The following is a 19,724-nucleotide window of genomic DNA, read 5'->3' on the forward strand; positions in this document are numbered from 1 at the left end:
TTTTTTTGATGAACCTGGCATTGTAAAATACAGTATTGCCAGAATTAAGTTGACTATGAGAGGACATTTAAGCAGCAGTGTAATGTGATTGCCTCTAGAAAGTTCTCTGTCCTGGAAGCCAAATGCAGGCAGCTGTTTAGATCAGGTCTTTAAACACCTGGTGCAGGGCACTAAGTTTACCAGTCCTGTTGGCTGTTCCCAGAGCAGCCACAAATCTTATTCAGAAGACATGAGCTTTTAGGCTGGAAAGCTTTGCCATTTGCCAACACTGAGTTGGTGGTGTACTGGGTTCCTACACCCAGTACATACAAATTTCACACTAGATTTCAATTCGTGAGAAAAATTACAGGGTATTTTCATGGAGATTGCTTTGATTTTGCCAACTTGAGTAGTATTGGTGGTGTAGTAGTTGCTTTTCATGTGATCAAATACCTGATTAAACAATTTGAGGGAGATGGGTTGTTTTGTGTCCATACTGGGGATGCTCACAGCTGTGGCAAGCAGAAGTGTGCACTGCTATTATCTTACATCTTGGAGGACCAGGAAGCCAAATATGGGATTTCCCACATTCAAGGGGCTTCCTTCTTTACTGTTTTGCCCCTGCCAGTGAGATTGTGTTACCTAATACTTTGTCCGCTCTGGAAACCTAAAAATGTGTCAGGTCTGCCAGGCATGGTGGTACAACACATTTAATTAACCCAAGAACAGGTGAATGAGTTCAAAGACAGCCCGGGCTACACAGAGATCCTGTCTGGGGTGTGGGGTGGGTGGGGTTGGGCAAAAGGCCAGTATTTGACCAATTAATGCTTTGTTCTTATTACATTTAAACTGGTCTGTAAATCTTGTATTTAGGTCCTTAATTTTAATTGGTGTTTCATAATTTTCAGGGTTTATTTTATACTATTTTATCTTTCATGTTGTTTAGCAAACCTCACTTTTCCAGTTCCTTGAATGCTCTGTTGAAGAGAATCTCACAGGAAAGTGCTGTGATTATCAGCTACAGTGAGTGCCTAGAGGGGTTAGGGTGCTCATGCCTTGAACCAGAAGAGGAGAAACCGAGAGTGGTGCTTTTCCTTTTTCTTATGAGACCTGAATTCTTTATTGCAGGATGGGTGAGCAGAAAATAAAGTCTATTTAGGATATCTCTGAAAGATATTCATTATAAGAGAAAAGGTCATTCTCACAGAAGATGTTAATAATAATACTGGGAGAAACAGAAGATTTGAGTAATAACTGCTTGATTTTTCATTAATCCATTTACAAGGATTACTTCTCTAAAACCAAAGAAAATGAATTAGCTTACAGAGAAACAGGAAATTTAAAATATAGGTGAAATAAATTAAATTTACTTATTAGTATCTTGACACTATAGCAAATTGTGATATATAAACTGTACTAAAAGTTATATAGAATTGTAGTAAATTGAAAAAATGCAAAGTTTAAATACAGTGTATAGTGTATACATTTTACTTGAAAATGAAAATAAGAGCAACTGGATTAGAGAACTATTTAAAGATATAAAGCAAAAAAAATTTCATTTTTTTCTCTTTTGAGACAAAGTTGCATGAAACTCACTCTAGCTTTGAACTCATAATTCTTTTGTCTTTGCTTCACTGTTGCTATGACTACAGGCATGCCTTCCCACATCTACAAGGAATCCCTGTTGATCTAAAATTAGATGTTATCCCAAAGGCAGAAATATCTTGTACATATATTTTAGGGAAAAGTACCAAAAAGATTTTTTTCAAACATTTATTTTCACTGTGTGTATGTATGGTCAAAGGACAACTTGCAGGATTCAGTTTTCTCCTTCCAGCATTTCTGTCCCTGGGATTCAAATTCAGGTTTTCATGTTTGGTAGCAAACACCATTATCCACTGAGCCATCCAAAAAACATTGAAAACGTTTTAAAAATGGAACTTGAAATTTATTTCACACCCATAGAAAAGTTGGTAGAATAGTTCAGAGAATCTACAAATCCTTCTCTGGTTGCTGGCAGAGTTTTTCCTTCTTGTCACTTCTTCAAACAGCATAGCTACCATGTGTGGTCTTTATGGTCTTTAGGTCTCCAGTCTCTGGGATCATAGGCAGATACTGATCATTTTATCAGGTTATCCACAGTGAGCAATCCTGGAACTGACCCTTAGATACTGAGGAATGATTGTATACAGAATTGTGAGAAGAGCTGAAACTATCTCACCAGTTTACCCTAAGCATAGTAGCATTTCCCTACAGGATAGTGAGCATATTCATACTACTTTTTATTGAAACTAGTTTCCTTTATTTTTAGTTTTACATTTTTTTGTGTATATTTATTTTATGTATATGAGCGTTTGTCTGCATATTTGTATGTATACCACATGTATGCAGTACCCACACAGACCAAAAGAGGGCATTAAATTCCCCTAGAACAAGAGTTACCAGTGGTAGTGAGCTACCATGCAGGTGCTGGGAACTGAACCTGGGTCCTCTGGAAGAGCAGCCAGTGTTCTTTACTGCTGACTCATCTCTGCAGCTCCCTAAAGAGATTCTTGATATCTTGGTGTTTAACAGTTATTAAAGAGTCCTGTCGCATACAGTTGAAAGAACTCTGAACTGCTTGAGGACTAAGACTTATTCTCATTGTTTTCTGTCCCCACATGAGTAGGTATGTCCCCACAAAGACTGATATGATGAGCACTGGAAGGAATCTGAAGCCTTTGGGAACTTCTCAGAGAGTAAATGTCCTGCTGGTTGCTTTTGGGCAGGTCAGGGAAGGTACTCTGAGCTGCATTTTTTGCCCCCTTCTGAATTGTCACAGAAAACAGAAGTGTTATTTCTGCTTAAAATTTGTCAATAAAAACCCTGAAGGAGCTGAAACCACATTTAAATAAAATTTCTTATGTTGTTATGGCTTCTAATTTAATTTTGTTTTCAATTTTAGGAAACACTCCTTTACATCTTGCTGTGATGTTAGGAAATAAAGGTTAGTAAATACTTTTAATATTTAACTTCATTCATAGTTGCCATTAAAACATCAGATTTGTGTATGCACGTGGCTTCATACATATTACTCCATGTGTATGGAAATCAAAGAACAACTTGTGGAAGTTGGTTCTCCTGCCAGATGGGTCCTAGGGATTAAAGTCAGGTTATCACCTCTTGGTATCAAGAGCCTTTACCCAGTGGGACATCTGTCAGCCTCAGTTTTGTCATTGAAAATCACTTAACCAGGGGCTAGAGAGATGGCTCAGTAGTTAAAAACACTTGTTGCTCTTTCAGAGAACTTGGTTCAATTCCTATTACTCATATAGTGGTTCACAACCATTTATAAATCTTATTTCCAGGGAATCCAATGTCATCTTTTGACTTCTGTGGGTGCCAGGCATGCGTATGGTACACAAGCATACATGCAGGTGGAACACACATAAAATGAGTAAATTAAAAAAATAAAACAAAACAAAACAAAACAAAAAAAAAAAACCTTCAGGGCTAGAGAGATGGCTCAGTGGTTAAGAGCACTGACTACTCTTCCAGAGGTCCTGAGAGTTCAGTTCCCAGCAACCACATGGTGGCTCACAACCATCTGCAATGGGATTGATGCCCTCTTTTGGTGTGTCTGAAGACAACTGCAGTGTACTCATATACATAAAATAAATAAATAAATCTTTAAAAAAGAAATACCTTTATAAATCATTGGTTTCAGGGAATACTGATAAGCAGCCATAAGAAATACATGTTTCTAGGTAAGATCCATTTGAGACAAATTGAATTATTAAAATTGACAGCTTACCCTAGAACACTGAAGTACTAGCATGTGCTGTAACTAAGTCGGGGCAAGCGTAGGATTGTGGTGAATTGTGTCCACGGGTACTTGAGGTTCCCACTTCTTCATGAGTTCTTTAAGAGACAAGCACCTAGTGGAAAGAATTTTGAGTAAGACTTGAATAGATGATTCGGGACCTGCAAAGAATATTTTTATCCTTTTTTAAATATTTAATTTTTTTCTATTTTATGTGTTTTAATTGCATTTATGTCCATGTGCCAGTTTGTGCCTTGCACACTTGGAGGCCAGAAGAAGATGTCAGGTTTCTTAGAGGTGGTGTTATAGGTGGCTGTGAGCCACCTGACATGGGTTCTGGGAACTGAACTCAGGTTCTTTGGAAGAACATGAAGTGCTCTTAACCATTGAGCCATCTTTCTAGCCCCTTGAAAATATTTTCAGATTAAACATTTTAAATTAAAAGTTTTCTTTAAGGCGTGAGAGTTTGTAACTAGCTCCAAGGGATCTGACATTCTTCTGGCCTCCTCAGGTATACAGACACAGATGTGCACATATGTGCATGCACATGAATAACAAAATACATATTTGGAAAAACTTCTTTGCTAATGTTGTTATCAGTTTAAACACACGGACTTAGAATACAGTTGTTAAAGATGAACAAGAAGCCTCTCTCCATTTCTTTTTTCTGATAGTAATATAAAAATATTAATTCCATATTTATAATCAGAGGTTATCCTTTTATCTCTATGCCTTCCTTGTAACACAAAACCTCACCTTTGGTTCACCATAGTGGAAGCACTGCTTGCTGTGCTTTGCCACACTGTTTTTCACTGTCAGTTTCAAAGTCCTTTCACTTGCTTGGTGATGGTCTACAACTGTGGCTGCTGTAGACTTTCTGTTCTATTAGTAAGTAGTCTTGGAGTGATACTTGGACACTGTGTGGATATTCACTGAGAGCTTTCCTCTACCGAGTACACTGGATGGTATAACCTGCTTCTCCAGTTGATTCACTTGTTGACTGAAGTACCTTATTTTTCTGGAAAGCGCTCCCCCTTTACTTACATGTGTTTCAACTGTTCATTTAGTTCCTTAGTTTGGTCAGTGACTGACCATTCCCCTGGCTCCTGTCCCCTTGCTGTAGTGCCTTTTTTTTTTTTTTTTTTTTTTTTTTTTTTTTTTTTTTTTTTGGTTAACCATATAGTCCTTTAGCACTGTGCATGAGACTGTGCATCATTCAGACCCATAGTGAACATGTGGTTTGCCAGTTTGTACTCACTATGTAGCCCTGGCTGGCTTCATTATGGTAGATCAAACTAGTCTGGTACTCAAAGACATCCATCTACTTTGTCTTGGGAAGTGGTGTTAGGATTAAAGGAGTAAGCTACTATGCCCTGCAAAGACAGTCTTCTTTATCAAGGAAGGGGGGTTTCTGCAACTACTAAGGCCAGCAAAGCAGTGAGTGATCCATGAAAAATAAGAGGGTTGTTCAGTTTAGTAGGACTCAGCCGATATTGGTTCAAACCTTTAGAGTCTGACCTGGAGTACCTTATTTTAGGCATGTTTAAGCACAGCACAATTTGAAACAAAAATTTCCTGGTAATTAACTCAGTCTTGTTGTGCACAGCAAAGCTTAAGATCTGACTACCTAGAAACTCTCTGTAAAGTACAAGTGATACCTTTCATAAAGATAGGTTCTAAAGATTATCTGAGGGCTGGAGAGATGGCTCAGCTGTTAAGAGCACTGACTGCTCTTCCAGACGTCCTGAGTTCTATTCCCAGCAGCCACACGGTGACTCACAACCATCTGCAATGGAATCCGATGCCCTATTTTCGGTGTGTTTGAATACAACTACAGTGTACTCACATAACATAAAATAAATCATTAAAAAAAAAATTATCTGAGAAAACAGGCTTAAGTTAAGGGTCTGGGAGAAAGTAGTGTTATAAGTTGACTGAGATAGGCAAGCTTCAGATATAGGTGTAGGGTATCCAGTGTAGTTAAGGCATTTTTTTTCTTTTTTTCTTTTTCTTTTTTCTTTATTATATGTAAGTACACTGTAGCTGTATTCAGACACACCAGAATAAGGCATCAGATCCCATTACAGATGGTCGTGAGCCACCTTATGGTTGCTGGGATTTGAATTCAGGACCTCTGGAAGAGCAGTCAGTGCTCTGCTGAGCCATCTATCCAGCCCTGTTTCTCTCTTTGAACATAGGATTCAGTTCCATTCTACTTCTTGGTGCCCCTTTAATACTTGAACCATACATCTTATATTTTTGTTCCTGAAATAAATAATTAGCACTTCATTGACATAGCAGATAGGCAGATTCTCCTTTGGGTCTTTTTGGGTTGTAGATTTTTTTCTTGAAACACGGTTTTACCATTTTTCCCTGGCTTGTCTGGAACTCAAGGTGCAGACCAGGCTAGCCTCCAGATAACTCATAAATCCACTTGCCTTTCCTTTGCAAGTGCTTACATTAAAAGCGTGCACCATTGAACTGTAGATATTTGTATAAATTACTCTTAAGGTTCATAGGTTATCTTTAATTCATGTAAATACTTCAGGTATTCTTTGGAAACAGGAAGAAATACTTTTTTCAGAGAGTATCCAATTTACTTTTAGGTAGGTTGAGTTTTATTACATAGAACAGCATTATTTCACATATGCAGTAATCTGGTTTCTTTCGCATAACACTCATATTTATAGATTGTATGTCTGATCGTTATTCCTATTTTATGTTACAGAATGTGCACATTTACTGTTGGCTCACAATGCTCCAGTAAAGGTGAAAAATGCTCAGGGATGGAGCCCTCTTGCGGAAGCCATCAGCTATGGAGACAGACAGATGAGTAAGCAGTACTTTAAAAATACAAATTGATTTGTTGAGATAGTTTTCTTGTGGTGTGATTTCTACTCAGAAATCTGCAAACTTAAACAAGAATTATCCATGACTTGGGAACGCTAGCATTGAGCAGCAGAATAGTTGAGTCATGTGGGAAAGCCTCCTTATTTCATCTTTCTAGCATTCAGTGTTATTGGTGCTAAGACATTTGAAGTCAAGGCTTGATTGTTTTTTCTTGCAAGTTATTATTTCTGCTTAATTATTAGTGTACTAATTGAAATAAAAACTAATCAGGATGTTAACAGTGCTTACCTACTTTTGATGGATGTAGACTTTGCTGGAAGCTAGGAAATGTGCTGTCTCTTGGTTCATTCTTTGAGCCATTTTGTTTCCTTATCCTGGAGATCTTTCATGGGGCCTCCCTACATTTCTCTGTATATTTAGGGACAGACTTAATCTGCTCAGATCTACTCAGGGCTAAAGGTGAATGTGGCCCTGCTTTCCCCTGCTGCACCTGCTGGCTCCTTGGGTCAGAGGGGCTCTGGGTTAGCACAGTGGCTGTAGCTTCCTCCCTACATGGCTGTTCGCAGTGTGGGTGTGGTGCTCTGGCAAACCATCTCCACCACTAGCATAGCCTTTTGCTTGGGGAGTAATTATCCACCCCTGGGTCAGGCCTGATAATCTTTACTTGTATTGCTCTATGTGAACTGCCACTTAGACTTTAAAGCCTTCTAGAATCTCCTTAGCACACTATTTGGCTTTTATCTATTTTTTTCTTAGGTACAGATACTACCAAAGTCCAGTTTGGTGAATCAGTGAGTTTTATTGTTGTTACTTACAGAAATAAGGGTGAGGGCTTATTTCCAGGAGCAGAAATGATTCAAAGATAACTGTGTCACCAAAGCCTACCCCAGCTCACAAAGCTGGGAACCTGTAGCACACTGCACAGCATGCAGTCAGATCAGCAGGTTCCAGCATGCAGTCAGATCAGCAGGTTCCAGCATGCAGTCAGATCAGCAGGTTCCAGCATGAAGTCAGATCAGCAGGTTCCAGCATGAAGTCAGATCAGCAGGTTCCAGCATGAAGTCAGATCAGCAGGTTCCAGCATGCAGTCAGATCAGCAGGTTCCAGCATGCAGTCAGATCAGCAGGTTCCAGCATGCAGTCAGATCAGCAGGTTCCAGAGTTCTTCCCAGGTGCCTCAGTTATTCTAACCCTCTCCCAGGCAACTTAGCTGGTTTCTGTTTCTTCCAGGCGCCGATCTGGTCTGATTAGTCTTTTTTGCAGCTTGGGTTAATTTAACTTCATGTGAGAGGGACTCTTCAGCTTTTATTACTGTGACACAGAGGGACCTGGTGAATCTGGTCAGTTTCAGGGACTTCTGAATGAGTTGTTTACCTTCTTGCTTAAGGAGCTTCCTGCAGAATGGAATGTTTTAATCTATGAACATATTGTTTAAAAAGAAAAAAAAAAAACATCAGAGGCAGGCAGATTTCTGAGTTTGAGGCCAGCCTGGTCTACAGAGTGAGTGCCAGGACAGCCAGGGCTACACAGAGAAACCCTGTCTCAAAAATACCAAAAAAAAAAACAAAAAACAAAAAACATAAAAACAAAAAAAAAATCATGCCTGGTTTCAAAGATCTTATTTTTATCAAGTGTATCTGTTTGAAAGGGAGCATCCTCTCCCTGCTACTATTATTATTTCATAGTTCAGGTAGGAAAAATCAATGAAGAGTAGCTATATAGAAAAAAATTGTCATGTTTATTGAAGAAGAATTAAGTAGCATTGACTATTTTCAGGCTGCTATGTGGACTCAGTCTTTTGTGCTAGGTTTTTGATTTTTCTGAATTCTTTCTTAGGCTTCAGTTCTGTATATAATCCACATATTACATGTACAGATTGCCTGAAGTTTTTAGACAACTTTGAATTAATGATGAGGCTGTATTTGACTGTAAAATGTAATATATGATGATAATATTATGGAGTTTTTACAGGTAAATTGGCATTTTTGTAATATATCAACAGTTTTCCTTGTAGATGAATAATCAGAAATACATATGAGAACAAGAAATAGTTCTCATCATTGAATTATTTCAAGGGAAAGTTAAAAATATACATGTTGAAGACACTGAGAATAGAGTAGCAGCTTGTCTGAAGCCCTTTTTTTCATTTTTCTAGCCAGTTAGCAGAGTGAAGGGAGAAGTAGTGAGGACTGTGGAACTTCCAATGATCATTTATTCACACTAAAAGAATGTGTAAAGCCTTTTTGTGTATTAAAGTGAACAGAATAAGATGTGAATCTTTTGTCATTTTGAATTTATCATCTATGAGGAAAGCCAGGTATTCTCATGGAAAACCAATTTCAAGATAGGTCTGTAGTTACTCAATTTTATATTTCATTACAGCCTATCACATTAGAGAAGTATTTAACTCCTAATAGTCCCAGCACTTGAAGGTAGAGGCAGGAAGTTGTGAGTTCCAGCTAGCCTAGGCTACTCATCAGACCCTGCCTCATTAAAAAAGCAAACAACAAAAAGAACTCTCCTTGAACTCTTAAAGGAGCCTTAGCTGAACCAATGGTATGTATTTAGAAATGTCAGTGTGAAATTGCATTTGTGATTGTGTTTAAGGAGATGGCTTTTAAGTCTTCATTTTGCTGTGCTACCGTGAAATTTTCTATGCCATGGACTTATTTTGATGAATCAGAAAATTTAATATAAATTATTAGCAAAAGCCTTGTGATCTATTTGTCTTTTAGTTTCTGCTAATTTTGTTAATATTTTGTGCTATAGAATAAGCAGTCAGGGCTGGTAATGTAGCTCAATTGGTAGAATACATAATATTTATAAATCCCTGAGTTTGATCTCCAACACTCTGTAAAATTGGGCATGTGAGCACTGGGGAGGTAGAGGCAGAAGAATCAGAAGTTGAGGCCTTTTTCTGTTACATAGTCAGTTCTAGGCCAGCCCAGGATACAGGAGAGGTAGTTTCTAAAAAAAAGAAAAAGAAAAAAAAAATAGAAAATGCTAAACTACTTCTCAAGAACTGCTTGATTTCAATTTCAGATTTTGTTATATTGGTTTTCTGCTTTAAAATATTTACCTGATGAGTAATAATGGCTTAAGCACATCTGGGGGAAAATGGATATAACTTTATCTCTTTTCCATAATTCCCAGCATTTCCTGTGATTTCCATAGGCAGCTGTCTTTTTGTTCACACAGGGTTATCTTTGGTCTCTAGGGCCTGTTCAGTGTTTGTGTGGGTTTATGTCATGGCATATGACTTTATGATAGTTTTGAAAAATCTATTGGACACTGTCTAATTTGGGGCACATCAGAGTCTGTAGATTTACTGTCTATCTTGACCTGACAGTCTTCATTTAGACCCCATGTTTGTGCATGTATGTGCACATACGCATACACACACACACACACACACTTTTAAAGAGGTGCTTGTGACACATTTTCAAAGTGATCCAGTTGTTTATTTAGCACATTTTGAATTAATTATCCAGTGTTCTTCCTTATACAAGGTTTGTGAGATCTCAAGTCATATGTATATTTTCAGGTTTTTATCTCTGCTAAAATACTCAGTGAATTCATTAATAGATTACTAAAAATTGCAAAGATAAATTTAGACTACTATATTAGAATTTCTACTAGTCCAGTTTTTCTTAAAAGTTTTATATTAGGCTGGAGAGAGGTCTCAGCAATTAGGAGCTATTGCTGCTCTTTTAGAGGACTGAAGTGTCCCCCAGCTCTTATAGGGGATGGAGTGATTCAGTGTGTCTGACTCCTATATGTGTGCACGTACACATACAGAACGCACACACAGGACACCCCCTCCAGGGTGCACGCACGCACACGAGCGCGCGCGCACACACACACACACACACACACACACACACACACACAACACATGCACAGGACACATACATAAACACACAGGATACACATACCACACATACCCACACACACAGGACACACGCACAGGACACATACATAAACACACAGGACACACATACCACATATACCCATACACACAGGATACATACACAGGGGGCTCATACACACACACACACACACACACATAAAGAAATCTTTAAAAAATTTTATTGGGGATTTTTATTACTACCCTGAATTTTTAAAATTTACCAACTTTTCTTTTTATTTTTTTCTTTTTTCTTTTTTTTTTTTTTTTTTTTTTTTTTCTCAGGGTTTCTCTGTATATCCCTGGCTGTCCTGGAACTCACTCTGTAGACCAGGCTGGCCTCGAACTCAGAAATCTGTCTGCCTCTGCCTCCCAAGTACTGGGATTAAAGGCGTGCGCCACCAGGCCTGGCTACAACTTTTATTTCTTAAGATAAGGAACAAGAGTCAGCAGGATGCCTTAGTGTGTAATGGCAATTGCAACATAACAACTCAAACCTGCTGACCCAAGTTCAATACACAGAACTGATATAAAGGTAGAAGGAGCAGAACAACTTCACAGAATTGCCTATAATTTTTTCACACACATTTTATACACCCATACATGCATACCTCTCTCTCTCTTCTCTCTCTCTCTTCCCCTCTCTTTCTCTCTCTCTCTCTCATACACACAGTATACACACAGTAAATGTAATGCAAATTTTAAAAACTTAAAAGGCAATGACAATCATTTTAGAAACTTAATCATAGAAAAGAAAATAAAGAAAATTACAAATCAGTTATTTCTTTTAAATTCTAGTCACAGCTCTTCTAAGGAAACTCAAGCAGCAATCTAGGGAAAGTGTTGGAGAAAAACGACCTAGGTTGTTAAAAGCCCTAAAAGAGGTAAGTTGATTCTTTACTAAGACAGTTAATTATAAGTATAATTTTAAAAAGCAGTTAAAAGTGTGTGTGTGTGTGTGTGTGTGTGTGTGTGTGTGTTGTGTAGGTGTGTAGGTGTGTTGGTGGATGTAGTATCCTCAAGGAGGCCAAAGGGCACTGGAGCTGGAATTATGGGCAGTGTGAGCTGTCCAGCGTGGGTGCTCTGGACCGAATTTGGTCCTTTGCAAGAACAGCAGGTGCTCTTAACCTCTGAACCCTCTCCAGCCCATTAAGCAGTCTTTTAAAATAAAATTAGATTCTCACCAGTTAAGAATTAATAAATGGTGAAAGTTATTTTTTGAATTAAGTAATTAAAATAAAATTCTGGGGTTATAATGTGAGTTTTTGGTAGAAGCATATTTTCTTTGAGCTGAGAAGATATTATTAACGTTTAATAAATTAGACAGGTACTCTAGAATAGGTGCATTATGATGTCATGGTTGGTGGCCACATCTTCCTGATGTTGGTGTACAAGAAGGTATTTTGATAATTGTGTTCTTTTTCAAATCCAAACATAAGAAATATAAAAATAATTTATTTCTCTTCTTGTCTTTAGATCTTTAATGATAGCAGGTAGTTTTCGGGGTTGGGGTGGGGACAGGGGCAACATTCTAAGAATCATAGCTTATAACTAATGTACATTTAGTAATTTTTCTTATTTTATTTCTCAGTTAGGTGACTTTTACCTAGAACTTCACTGGGATTTTCAAAGCTGGGGTAAGAGTGTGCTATGTTTTATTATAAAAGTGAAATTATAGACTTATTAGCATAACACATTTGATACTTGTCTTCCTTGTGTTTAGAGTAATCATTGTAAAACCTACTAGTAGTATTCCATTCCCAGCTAGAGAGGCAGTTCTCAAAATTTTAGTTTTAAAATGGAAAACTACCTAAAAATATTTTTTTTGTAACAAAAACAAGCTTGAAAACTATAGTAGTTCAGTCTTACATCATATCCTAGTACCACGGGGGCTGAGGCAGAATTGTAGCCACATGTTCAAAATCATGCTAAGTCAGGCCATGCTTAGTTAGAGTACTACAGCGTGAGACCTTTTAAAAAGAATACTGGGGCTCAGTGGTTAGGAGCATTTCTGCTCTTGCAGAAGACCCAAGCTCAGTTCCTATCACCTACATCAAGCAGCTCATAAACTGCCTGTAACTCCAGCTCAGGGGATCGAATGCCCTCTTCTGGTCTCTGTAGATATAGCATGCATACTCAGGCTTACATGAACATATACATGAGACAAAAAATAACATAAAGGTTTAAAAATATTATAATTTAATGTTAAGAACTTGAGAAAGTGAAAAATTAAGAGATTATTAGAGTATTCATTTTGAGGAAGTTTGAAGTATAGTTCTATATAAAGTCTAAGAATTTGCTTAAAATTCTTTTTATTTTCTCATCTTTCAGTCATTTTGTCCCTTAAGTACTTCATGGCCACTGTCAACATAGAACTTATTATTTATAAAAGGTTTTGATTTTGCATCCATTTATTAATTTACCATAGCAATGGAAGTATCTCTACTTTTATCAAATGTGAATCTGTTCAAAGAAAACTTAATGTCCAAAAACAAAGTTTCATGAAAATGACCTGTACTTTTTTTTAAAGTTAATTGAGAAACTAAATTTTATTTTATTATTTCTTTATTTATTTGGTTTTTCAAGATAGGGCTTCTCTGTATAATAGCCCTGGTGTCCTGAAACTTGCTCTGTAGACCAGGCTTGCCTCGAACTCACAGAGATCCTTCTGCCTCTCGAGTGCTGGGATTAAGATTATGTACTATCACGTCCAGCTTAATTTTATTTTTATTAAGATTTAATAAATTTGTATTCAATAACCATATTTTACCAGCATTTGAGTTAACTTTTGTGTTATAAAGTAATTTAAATGATTAGTGGTATTTACCTTTAAAATAGGTATTGAAAAAAATGTGAAGTATATTCCATTTTATATAATTATATATAATTGGGAGTTACATGCATTACATATACCATCTTCTAATTATTTTCTGTTGTTTATATGCTACAGTGATATTCTATATATGTAGTACATTTTGTTACATACTGTCTATTAATAGGTCTTTCTAGACCTTACTAAAAACTAGTAGTAGTTTACATTTTTCAATTTGAAAAATAATAGACATTTTACAGTTTGGAGACCATAGAAGATTGATAAATACAACTTAGTTTGGAGCTTTGGATTGACAGTGATACCCTTTAATACAAGTCACACTTTCAGAATGCATTAGGCATGCACACTCATAACTTAGGGCCTAGGGAGATAGATGTTCAGCTAGTAAAGTGCTTGCTGTTCAAGCATGAGGACCTGAGTTCTGATACCCATGTAAAATGCTGGATGCAGCAGTGCATGCCTGTAATCCTATGCAGAGAAGTGGAGGTAAGGTGTCCAGTGAGAGACTCTAGGAGGATAGAAGTTGGTGGGTAAATGTGGTGTTTCTTGTACAGACTGAAACTGAGGTACAGTGAGCCTAAGTAACAAGGGTATGTATTTAGGACTCAAATTTAAATACAGCTGCCTCAAAGATGTCTCTTAATATGTTACTTTTCTACTGTTTTTCCAAATGATATTTAAGGGATCTATTAGACCCAGGATTTCCTGTTTAGCATGAAGGAGTATTTTGTGACCACAGGTAGTGTTTTCTCATTGGTATCACACAGAAGTCTGAAGTGGAGTTAGTTGTTTACTCTTGGAAGTAGGTGGGGATAAGCGCATAGTACATTGACACTGCAGTTGAGCAAGATTTTGAGAGGGAGATAACTATCCTAAAGGCAACCATCAACATTTGGTAAATTACTAAAATGTTTACTGTGCTGCTTTTTAAAAATTTACAAATTTCTTAGACTTTAGTTACTTTTTAACCTTTTGTTTCTGAAATTACAGTGCCTTTGCTTTCCCGAATTCTGCCTTCTGATGCCTGTAAAATATACAAGCAAGGTATCAACATCAGGTGAGGTGATGTGCTTGTGCTTTGTGTTCTGAGTAATAGAAAGTTAAGTTCTGGAAGCAGCTTTTCTGGTAGTCATAATTGTGTTTAGTAACTTAAAACACTCTTAACACATTCAGGTTTGTGCTCATGTAAGACCTAGTGCAGATATGGAAGTAAATTCATCAAAATCCCTAAGTTAAGATGAGCTTGTCATCCAAGCAGACTCTCTAGCATCAGGGACTGCCATGCTGCAGTGATACCTTGGTCTTGGGCTTCTTTAGTAATAAGGACACCTGAGGAGGACCCACTCTACCTTAACTTTGCTTTGTATCTTTTACACCCTTTATTCCCTGATTTGCTATCCATGTTCCACCCTTTCTTTACTCATGTCTTCAGTCATCTTCCCATTTCAATCAACATATTAAGGATGATTTAATTTTTATCTTTTCCTTTTATAGCTGTGATTGATAATTAAGTTATAAAAGTTAATATATTTTATTCTAAAATTTTACTTTTGTCATTGCTTATATTTTTAGATTATTAATGTAACAAAAATTTAAACTAAATTTATAAATTAATACTAACATTTCAATTTGCATATCTACATATAGTACATAGTATTTATGAAATGTATATATAGGCAGCCTTGTATATTTATTCCTGTATGTCTCAGGTTATTAGTTTAGATGTTTAGAATTAAAATGTTTTTAGGGATTTTTTTTTTATATATATACACTGTGTAATTGTAGGAGGGAGAGCTCAGAAACTGAATAATTCTTAAATGATCACTTTATATCTTACTTGTATTTGATTCTTATTTATGCAAAATGACTACTTTAAAAATTGCTTCCTATTTGTGTGACTTTTTACAGTAAATTATATGAGGGCTAAACACTTGCTCTGTGTGTGTGCACGAAGTCCTGAATTTGATCACCAACACAAGGGAGGAGGGGCACACAAAAATGGTAATAATGGGAGTACATTACCAACCTAGTTGTGGATATAAGACTGAGAGTCTGATAGGAGGGTTGTGGCAGAAGTTAAAAAATGACAGCAAGCAATTCAAGGAGGTCCTAGGAATGGGACTTCTTTCAGTCTTAGGGTGAAGAAGAAATGACCCAGAACAGTGCAGAGGCTGGATTGGAGGGTGTGTGGCAAATATTTTTTTCCCTAGACTATTAGATTACATTTAAAAATGTGAATTAACATCTAATAAAAATTATGTTTAAACAAACAAACAAACAAACAAAATACCCAGGCACTGGTAGCACATGCCTTTAATCCCAGCACTTGGGAGGCAGAGGCAGGTGGATTTCTGAGTTCGAGGCCAGCCTGGTCTACAGAGTGAGTTCCAGGACAGCCAGGGCTACACAGAGAAACTCTGTCTCGAAAAACCAAAAAAAAAAAAAAAAGTTTATAAATGTCTTAAGACAATCCTTTTAAGTATAACTTCAGAGGAAGCTAAATTATAAAATATAACAGAGGAATCTAGAACTTAAGTTGATCTTGTATCAGTCAAGTAATCTCTGGAAATATGGTTAAAGAAGAATCAATACTTTAGTAGGCAAAGGAGAGATGAGCAACATTATTAGATTAATTGATGATGATGCACGTAGTACAGAGTTACGTAAGTGCATCATGAATTCCAGGTCAGCCTGGATCTTGTATTGTGTTCTAGGCTAGCCTGGGCTACTTAGTAAAAAGCCTTGGCTCAAGATGGGGCTGAGGAGTGGAGAGATGGCTCAGCAATTCAGAGGACCTGAGTTTGGTTTTGAGCACCTACATAGCAACTCAAAACCATTTGTAACTTAGTTCCAGGAGATCCAATGTCCTCTAATGACCTCTACAAGTACTGCATGCATATAGTGCACCTACATACAAAAATGCAGAAAAGCCACTCCTACATATAAGGTAAAAATTTTAAAAAGTATTAATAAACATTTTCAGTAATATGTAAATTAAGATGTTATTTAAGATAGCCATGATGTTGTACACTTATCATCCCAGCACCTGAGAAGTTGAGGGAGGAGGGGCCGTCCTGAGCTATATAATGGGGTTATAGGGCAGAGAGACAAACACAGAAAGAAAATACCCTTGACAACTCACTGAGACAGTCACTACAAACTTTGCTTATTTTATGTGTCAGTGACATTAAGTATTTTTTAGGCTTTTATCAGAATATTTTGGATTGAAACTTTCGTATTTGTATAAAGCTCCTTTTTGCTCCTTCTCTAATTACATAGTAAAATTTAAATATTTAGGCTCATCAGTCACAGTGGTGTTTTTACCTGTAGTCTCAGCTACAAGGCAGGAGGATCACTTGAATTCAGGAATTCTAGGCTGTAGTATATTAAGCTACTTGGGTACTCTTTGGGAATTGGGAACCTCCAGTTTGCTTAAGGAAGGTTCAGCTGAATGAGGTTAGGACAATATTTAAATCATAAACCTAATATATGTATATGTGTATATGTATATGATGTATATGTATGTATAAATATGTATAAATATTTATCTCTTATTTGTGATGATAGAAATACTTAATAGAATTAAAATTGATACCACGAGTTTAATGTAGTTGCAGGGTTTTTGACTTAATGGGAAGTATTGTTGGATCTAAGCTCTTTGTATCTAAACCTTGGATTTGTGACCATTGTGCCTCAGCCCCAAGAGGGTTGGACTGTTGAGATTGCAAATGGCTCCATGTCCTTGTCTTTTTGCCTCTTTTGCTGTATATCTCTTCCTTCTCATTCTCATCCTGAAAGCCCATTATAATTCTTAGGATGGTAGGGACAGAAATGGAGACAAAGAACTGTTCTGTGCCACCTTTTATGTAGTCTAGAATCCAAGTGGCTGAAGCATGGAGCCTAATAGTTTAATCGTGTACTTGGATGTAAGATTCCCTTTTGGTATTATGTGAACTTCTGGCATGACTACTGACTTTGTTTTCTCTTGGGCCACATGTACACCCAGTGACAGGCCTTCTGATGCAGTTTTAGGTGGCAAACTTCTTGAGAGAAGATCAGAGGCCAGCTTGTAAAAAATCTAGAGCTCTTAGGGTCTTTTGACTTCATATTACAGCCATGGTGTGTGTATGTGTGTGTGTGTGTGTGTGTGTGTGTGTGTGTGTGTGTGTTCACATGGGGACCACAGTCACTCACTATGGTATACACATGACATGTAGTGACTTCTTTTTTGTCATTTGTTTTTTTCAAGACAGGTTTTCTCTGTATAGAGAGCAATCCTGGAACTCACTCTTGTAGATCAGGCTGGCCTAGAACTCATAGAGATCCACCTGCATGTGCCACCATCGCCCGGCACCATGCTCACTTTTTGGTGTACACATGGGACCACACTTATTTTCTTATGGTCTTTATGTGTGCATGTGGTAACCCTACTTGGTTTTTTTTTTTTAATCTTTTTTTTTTTTTAATTTTGTTTAAAGATAAATTTATTTATTTATTTATTTAATATATGAGTACACAGTCTCTGTCTTCATACATACCAGAAGAGGGCATCAGATTCCTTACAGATGATTGTGAGCCACCATGTGGTTGCTGGGAATTGAATTTAGGACTCCTGGAAGAACAGCCAGTGCTCTTAACCGCTGAGCCATCTCTCCAGCCCTACCATTTTTTTTAAAAAAAATAGATATTTTATTATTATTATTATTATTATTATTATTATTATTATTATTATTATTACCATCTTAATACCTACACCATTTCTTAAATGAATATAACCTGTTCTCTGTGGGCTGAGAATGAAGTCACTCACTCAAGTCAAATAGCTTTGACCATAGCAGGAAGTCTGTATCCAAAAATCGTACCTACAATTCATTTCTTGGTGCAGCAGTACTATCAACTCTCAGCTTAGCTACAATGGAGGTAAAATCCTTTTGTGATGTGAGGGTCATTGAAGTACAGCCTTATTACCATGAAATCCAATGTCTAAAAATTGTTTTTATTTTGGGCTTGTACCACAGTAAGAGCCAAGATTTTAAACTCTACTAAATACAAAATAAACAAAAAGACTTTATGTATTTATGTTCATTTAAGTAAATACTAGTAGTGATGTATTATTTTTAAGTATACAGCTAATATGTTTGGAGTTATTTAAAATTTATATTGAGAAAAATGTATTTTCACTACTGCTGTAGACGAGCATCTACAGAAGACTGTTAAATCGATTGTTGTTTTATATCAAACAACTTCTATAATACTTATTTTTATTTATATAATATTTTATAAATTTTAAGGAATACTACAAAAAATATATTATAGGTATTGAAGGGGGAGTCTATGGGAAGAGCGGTGGTACAAAAGGGGAACAAGAATGTGATTCAATTCTATTTAATTAAAATATGTTTTTAAATGTTAACAAATTCAGACAAATTGAAATCATGTAACTTTTCTGATAATGCAATAAAAGTTAAAAAGAAATGGAATCCTGAATTAGAAAACAATAGGTCTATTATTATTATTATTATTATTATTATTATTATTATTTTGTTTATTTACATTCCAAATGTTGCCCTTCTTCCTAGTCCCCCCTCCCCAAGTTCCTCGCACATCCCGCCTTCCCTTTGCTTCTCAGAGGGTATTCCCCCTAACCACCCACCCACCACCCACCTCATCTCCCGCCAGCATCCATCTTCCCTGGGGCATCAAGTTTCCCCCTCACTGAGGTCAGTCCTCTGCTAGGTGGCCACAGACCAGCTCTTGTATGCTCTTTGATTGGTGGCTTAGTCTCTGGGAGCTCTGAGGGTGCCAAGTTAGTTGATAGTGTTGTTCTTCCTATGGGGTTGTAATCTTGTTCAGCTCCTTCAGTCCTTCCTGTAACTCTTTCATAGGGATCCCCAACCTCAGTCTAGTGGTTGGCTGTAAGTATCTACATCTGTCTCAGTTAGCTGCTTAGTAGAGCCTCTTAGAGGACAGCCATGGCTCCTATTGCCAGCACAACATGGCATCAGTAATAGTGTCAGGATTTAGTGCCTCCATATGGGATGGATCTCAAGTTGGTCCAGTCACTAGACAGCCTTTCCTTCAGTCTCTTCTCCATTTTTGTCCCAGCATTTCCTTTAGACAGGATCAATTCTGGGTCAAAATTTTTGAAGATGCGTGGGTAGCCCCATGCCTCAGCTGGTGCCATAATCCATACTTGCTTCTTGATGGTATATGTATGTGTACCTTGCACATGGAGATTATTTGCATTTTTTTATGGTATCTTTGCTGTACACATAGAAACCACACTCAATTTCTTTATACAGTGTGTGCTGTTCACATGGGGACCATACTTACTTTTTTTTTTTTTTTTTTTTT

At 37.0% G+C, this 19,724-nt stretch overlaps 1 protein-coding gene across 2 annotated transcripts in view; it reads left to right on the forward strand.

Annotated features, from left to right (window-relative positions):
- The window catches only part of Ankrd13c (ankyrin repeat domain 13C), a 49,941-nt gene that overhangs the window by 7,551 nt on the left and 22,666 nt on the right, over window positions 1-19,724 (forward strand). The window contains exons 2-6 of one of the 2 annotated variants that reach the window (XM_031375965.1): window positions 2,924-2,965; window positions 6,510-6,614; window positions 11,336-11,421; window positions 12,129-12,174; window positions 14,361-14,427. In XM_031375965.1, the coding sequence (XP_031231825.1) occupies window positions 2,924-2,965; window positions 6,510-6,614; window positions 11,336-11,421; window positions 12,129-12,174; window positions 14,361-14,427 (346 nt within the window). The remainder of the gene's footprint in view (window positions 1-2,923; window positions 2,966-6,509; window positions 6,615-11,335; window positions 11,422-12,128; window positions 12,175-14,360; window positions 14,428-19,724) is intronic. The other variant, XM_031375966.1, reaches the window with a different exon arrangement.

The sequence above is a fragment of the Mastomys coucha genome, unplaced genomic scaffold (assembly GCF_008632895.1).
Source record: "Mastomys coucha isolate ucsf_1 unplaced genomic scaffold, UCSF_Mcou_1 pScaffold16, whole genome shotgun sequence".
Taxonomy (NCBI): Eukaryota; Metazoa; Chordata; class Mammalia; order Rodentia; family Muridae; genus Mastomys; species Mastomys coucha.